The sequence below is a fragment of the Balaenoptera musculus genome, chromosome 2 (genome assembly GCF_009873245.2).
Source record: "Balaenoptera musculus isolate JJ_BM4_2016_0621 chromosome 2, mBalMus1.pri.v3, whole genome shotgun sequence".
In the NCBI taxonomy this organism is placed as follows: domain Eukaryota; kingdom Metazoa; phylum Chordata; class Mammalia; order Artiodactyla; family Balaenopteridae; genus Balaenoptera; species Balaenoptera musculus.
The window spans coordinates 147230701-147236738 of record NC_045786.1 but is presented as its reverse complement, the minus strand read 5'-3'; the positions used below and the strand labels follow the sequence as shown (position 1 = coordinate 147236738).

Sequence of the window (6038 nt, the reverse complement as noted above, 5' to 3'; positions counted from 1 at the left end):
AAACAAAAAAACAAAAAAACTCATATGTTGAAATCCGAAACCCCAATGTGATGGTATTTGAAGGTAGAACCTTTGGGAGGTTGTTAGGTTTAAATGAAGTCATGAGAGTGAAGCCCCCATGATGGGATTAGTATCCTTATGAAATGAGGAAGAGAAACTGAAGCTCCCTCTCTCTCCCTGCCAGGTAAGGACACAGGAAGAAGGCAGCCATCTATAAGCCAGGAAGAGGCCCCACCAGGAACTGAATCTGCCAGAACCTTGATCTTGGACTTCCCAGCCTCCAGAACTGTGAGAAATAAATGTCTGTTGTTTAAGCCACCCCATCTATGGTATTTTGTTATAGAAGCCTAAGGTGACTCAGACATAGTGCTGTTGGAATATGTGGCTGATGTCTTTGTCAGCTTTAGAAAATTCTCAGCCATTATCTCTTCAGATACACTTACACAATACTTTGTAGCCTTGATGTCAAAGAAAGTGATGATGATGCCTGTAAGAATGTCACAGTATGGTTTTCCAAAGTCTGTTCTTAGAGCCAGGAAGCAAAAAGGAAAATAGCTCATAGTCAACCACCTTTGGAACAGAGTTTTGACTTAACCATCTAGAGCCAGATGCTCCCCTTCTTACCGTAACTCCTCTCAGAGGATTCTTCTCTAATCTCCATGAGGAAAAGGTCAGTCTGGCTTTCCTTCTATCAACACCTCTCTGTATATTTTAGCCAAAGAAAATTCTACCCTGCTACCAGTAGTTGAACCAGTAGCAAACACTGAATGGCCATTCTCTCCCAGTGATGGAAAAAGTAGCCCAGTATTTGTTCAGCTTTAAATTTCATCTGTGCCTCAAAGTGTTAAGTAAAAAAATCTAGATGAAAACACAAACTTTAATAGTAGTGATACTTTTTACTATTTAGTATTGTATACTTCTAATTGAATCTTCTACAATAGGCATGTGTTACATTAGAAAAAGTAATGACAAAATTAATCTCAAAAAAGTTACCTAAAATATTGCATTAATACCAATGACATGAATTTAGTGTTATCCAGGGGACAAGTGATTCACATAAGATTATTAAACACTAAAATCTGACCTTGAATCTCTCCTGTCAATAACAGACCAATTACAATTTGGGGCATTACAATTTGGGACAAGCTCCAAGGTGTTTGGTGAAGAAGGTTAGAATTTGCTTCCAAGCATCTACCTGGGCCTTAGAATGAGCCCTGGGCTCCCCACCCCAGATCACAGGTTTGTCCAATAATTTGTGTAGGGAAGCTGGGCACATGGGGAAGTAAGGAGGCTCAATGTAATGCCCAGTCCCAGGGTAAGAGATGATCTGGGGTTTTTCCTTTCCATGGGCCTGTAACCGTTCAGAGGCTATCTGGGCGTATAACTCACTCCTCCAGTTATGGTCATCCTGACCAACAATGAAGAGGATGGGCCCCTGGGCCTTCTCTATTGGAATCATGCAGGGGTTCTCACATCCCCCTACAATATCATTCCTTATATCCACAATGTCCAGGAGGCCTGAAAAAGCTACCTTCATTCTCCTCAGGTCATGGCCCAGTGGTGGAATGCTATTCTCCTTGTAGTATATGGCTTTGTTTCCATTGAAGCCAGATCCATTGATGGAAACTGTGGCTGAGATGTTCTTCAAAAATGAGGCCATGGAGAGACAAATATCAGCCCCTAAAGAAATGCCCAGAAGTCCAATGCCAGGGCCCTTTACCTGGAAGAAAAGAAGGGACAAGAGTCAAAAGTCAAGAACCTACCCAACAGAAAAATGTTTTTCTAAATGCAACTAGAGATGCTGCTAGCTTTAATTTGTGAATTGGCCACAAGAGACTCAACCTCAGCTGACAGAGTTTCTTTCCATGCAGAGACTATCTTGCTGGACACATGGCAAACAAATCTTAAACTCACTGGCAAATTTGGGAATTGGTTGCAAACTTCCAGAGAGTCATCCACTAGAGAATGCTGAGTCATTGGAGCCTGTCAATTTCAGAGCTTCATTCAGGTTAAATTAAAGCATCAATGTTCCTGGGCATCTGTGTGGAACCAAATTCTGTTCCAAGAAGTGAATATTTCATCAGACCCCATCTAAATATATATTGACAAATGATTAACTTTATAGAAACAAAGTAAAACTTCAGAGTCCAACTGAGTGGTTCTAAGCTTATGAAATGGGTGGACAAGTTTTGATCAAAATCTGAGAACATACTCTGCTATCAGAAAAATAAAGATTAAAAAGCATACAAAGCTAAAAATTTAGAAACTCCACTTGCAAAAGAAATTTTAATATTATTACATAATTCCCTAAAATAAAATATCACATGAATTTTACAGTGAATTCTGCAATATTAATCCATCTGACAGAGAAAGTGGAGTAGAAGAAATTTCTGTGAAAGAAGAATAGAGCAGCATCAATGCACCTGGCACAGGTGAGTGCAAAGTGACACACTCTCTGGAGGTAGTTCTAGAGAGAATGATAAAGGACATTAGGAGAACCTGGGTGTGTTGAAGCATGTAGCACAGGGCTTCTTCAAAGTAGTCCAGGTGTATGGTGTCGAATTTCTTGGGAAGATCTTCAAAATCACAATAAGCTAGAGCCAACGTGGCAAAGCCATGGCCAGCCAGAAGGCTGGCCCGATATTCCAACAGGGCTCCTCCAACACCAAAGATGTCAATGATCCCTGGGAAAGGTCCTGGTCCTAGAGAAGGTAATATTATAAACAGAAGGTATTATATAATTTAAAGAAATTGCTTTCCTTTTAGAGAGCTTTCTAAAGTATTTAGTGGGTTCCCCGTGAATCAAAGGAAACGGTTTCCTGAGTCATCATTGACAAGGGATACAAGTTCCAAATTATCTCCAAGGTTCTAAGAATCTTTAGTTGTAAGGGAGGGTAACAAAGTCTAATGACTGCATCATGGAAGGAGGAATTTCACCTTTTAGACAGTGTTGAATTGCAGTGTTCTGTTACAGGATTGGACACAGAGTTAAGAAAACAAAGCTTTATATTGTGTTGCACCAACCCTTGGCGTTATTTTTGGTTCAGATGTTTACTTAGAGGAAAGAAAAAGAAATACCTGGGGAGGCTACAGGTGAGGAAGGCAGTGAAGTCTGAAAAGTGATCTGTGGTAGAGAGGAACATGAAAAAGTGGGTAAGGGGCCCAGTGTACCCAGGACACTACAGAAGGGAGACATGGCAATAGATTCCTTTGACCGTCATCGTTTAGTGTAAAAGCGATCAGCTGATGCCTGTAGAGATCTGTAGCGTAGTTATTAATAGCAAAGTGAACCTACCGACCCCATCCAGTCCTTTTGTTTTTATCTGCATAATAACAGTATCCACCTCATTGGGATAGTATAGAGATTAAAAGAGATAATGCAAGCAAAACGCGTAGCACAGTGCGGAACATATCAAAAGCCTCCAATGTGGCTGTCAGGTCGCTGATTTAGTCAACATCCGCTTCTCTGACCGTGCTCCCAAGCCAAATTCCCTGGGAGGCGGTATCAGAAACCAAGGCAGCCCAGGGAACATGCTGTCGAGGTCCCAGCACCCCAGCCTTACCCGGCGGCAGGAAGAGCGTGGCGCGCACCCGGCCCGCGCGCACGGGCTCGCGCCGCACCCCGGGCGCCAGGAAGTCGCGCTCGTGCACCGCGCGGCCCAGGAGCCACTGGGCGTCAGGGTCGTGGCCATCGAGCACCTCCAGCTCCACGGCGAAGGGCGTCTGCACGTCCCGCTTCAGAAACCGCCAAAAAGGCTTCTCGGGCTCCAGAGCCCAGAGAAGCCCCATGGGCTCGAGCCCCGCGAAGCTGCCGCCCAGCGCGGGCGCGCGCTCCAGGTCCAGCTGGCCGTGGGCGTCGGCGCAGTAGCGCGCGTGGGCTCGGAAGAGCGCGTCCTTCTCGTCGCGCAAGGACGCGCGCAGCGTGACCGGCTGCCCCGGGGCCAGGCCGCGCACGGCGATGCGCACCGGCTCGTCCCAGCGGCAGCGGCCCGCCGGCTCCAGCGTCACTGTCACCGACATCCCCGGCGCGCGGCCGCGGTCCCGACCCTCAGCGTGAAAGCGCAGGCGGCTGGCGGAGTTTTGCTTCAGGCCTGTTGGATCGCGCCGTGAGGCCCGACGGGGTCAGGCGTCGCCTGGCGCCGAGAGAGGCCCGTGGCTGAGCCGCCTCAGGAGGCGTCCTGGGGCTTCAGGTCAGTGGACCCCGCGTCCCCGACTCGTCTGAGGTAAAAGCGCCAGGTCGTTCTCTAGGCCCAGGGCGGGGCGTACCGGGATGTCCTGCTGTCCGGCTGTGGCGCCCAGCCCGCCCGCGTATACGCCTCTTCTCAAACCTCTCCCTCGTGGGAGTGAAACTTGTTGGGTATGGATTCGTGGTGAAACCAGAGCTGAATGACTTTAGGCAGAATACCAAGAATTCCAGCCTCTCCATGGAAAAGGACAACCTTTTTTTCCCCTAACTTTTAATGAGTTATACACACACAAAAAGTGAATAAATTCTAAGTGTGTATTTTAATGAATTTCACAACCCGAACATACTTGGGGTAACCAAGCACAAGGATCCAGAAACATTATTACTTCTCCAGAAGCCACCCTCATTTCTGCTCCAGTCACTTTCCCTTCCCCAAGGTGCTGTATCCGAGTCCAACAAAACGGGCTAGTTTTTCCCAACTCTGCATTTTATGGTGATGAATCCTTCAGTGTGCCTTTTTTAGTGTCTGCTTTCGCTCAACATTCATTACGTTTGTGAGATTCATCGTTTTGTTGGGTGTAGTTGTAGATTGTTCATTATCACTGCCAAATAGTATTTCATTTTGTGATCGTAAATGTATTTGACGATTTTATTGCCTATGGACATTTGGTAGTTCTCAGTTTAGGACTCTTAGGAATAGTGCTCTGAGCATTCAGTGAACATGTGTCCATTTTGATGGACATGTATGTGCGTTTCAGTGGAGTGAATACCTAGGAGTGGAATTGCTGTATTATAGAGAATAAGAATGTTCGGCCTTAGTAGATACTAAATGTCAAGCTTTTGAATGTCACGTTAGAAGCAATATAGGTATAATGTTCAGGGATGTCCAGCATTTTATATATAGTATAGTAATGGCTACTCTTTAGCAATGTCCCACCTGTTATACATACAAAATTTAACAAGTTTATAAAACACTGGGAGTATTTTTCAAATATTGGAAAGGAGGAACCTGAGGCTTGGAAAATGTTAAGCTGCTGAGGATTAGCCTCTAATAACTGTCAGAACCATGACTTAACTCCAAACGTGGAACTCAACAGTGAGCAGCAGCATTGCAGTGAAATATATTAGAATTCTACCTCTGAGTTCAGCACTGACTAGTTCTGAAGTCTTAAGTAAGTTTTTATCTTTTGGGGTTTAAGAGTTCTTGTGTGTAACGTGATGAAAGTCTCCTATATGGAGATAAAAGGTGATAGTATATGTGAAAGTCTTAGAAGAATATTGGGAAGCAAAATGTCATGTTTAATTTCGTAGAGGCAGAGATTGAGCCCATGCAGTGTTTTGTTTCTCATGAGGTATTTGCCATAGGTTTGCATCCTGCTTTTTAAATTCTTTTTAAAGGAAAAAACATATTTTCCAAAGCAGATGTAAGCAATACTGAAACATTTACAGTGTGAATGATAGAGTCTTCTCTGTTCATTTGCTGCTTTCCCCTAAAGATGAGTGCATCCAACTAGATTTTGATTCTGAATGTTAAAGTAGGTACATATAGGGGAGTGTGAACACGCTACAGTACTATTCTTTTTGTTGTTGTTTGTTTGCTTTTTTAAATAAAAAAGTTATATACTTTGTATTATTTTCCCACTTCAACCACTTGTTTAAGATAAATTTTGATTTTTAAAATATTAATAGGCATTATTTTTGAAAACGTTTTAACTTTTCAGTAAAATTCAACAGAAAGTATAGAGAATTCCCATATCCCCACTTTCCCTTCCCACACAATTTTCCCTATTATTAATATTTTGCGTTAGTGTGGCATATTTGTTACAGTGGATGGACCAATATTGATACATTA

The 6038-nt window shown here is 43.8% G+C and overlaps 1 protein-coding gene across 2 annotated transcripts; it reads right to left on the bottom strand.

The window, feature by feature from the left end:
• Window positions 1-271: 271 nt before the first annotated feature.
• On the bottom strand, window positions 272-5217 carry ACOT4 (acyl-CoA thioesterase 4). 2 transcript variants are annotated; one of them, XM_036842934.1, is made up of 4 exons: window positions 3564-3822; window positions 3079-3124; window positions 2500-2702; window positions 272-1720 (listed from the first exon to the last, which is right to left on the bottom strand). In XM_036842934.1, exons 1-4 carry the CDS (start codon window positions 3690-3692, stop codon window positions 1130-1132), a joined length of 969 nt encoding a protein of 322 aa, XP_036698829.1. In that variant the 5' UTR covers window positions 3693-3822; the 3' UTR covers window positions 272-1129. The 2 variants fall into 2 exon arrangements, with proteins under 2 accessions (XP_036698829.1, XP_036698828.1); XM_036842933.1 differs by lacking the exon at window positions 3079-3124 and having other exon boundaries at window positions 877-1720; window positions 3564-5217.
• Window positions 5218-6038: the final 821 nt, after the last annotated feature.

Bases quoted from the DNA above. Each gene is read 5' to 3' on its own strand.
- ACOT4 (XM_036842933.1), bottom strand. From the start codon at position 4,020: ATGTCGGTGACAGTGACGCTGGAGCCGGCGGGCCGCTGCCGCTGGGAC. The intron at 2,703-3,563 runs GTAAGGCTGGGG...TACCTTCTCTAG, and splicing joins CACGCTCTTCCTGCCGCCGG to GACCAGGACCTTTCCCAGGG. The intron at 1,721-2,499 runs GTTCTCCTAATG...CTTTTCTTCCAG, and splicing joins ACATGCTTCAACACACCCAG to GTAAAGGGCCCTGGCATTGG.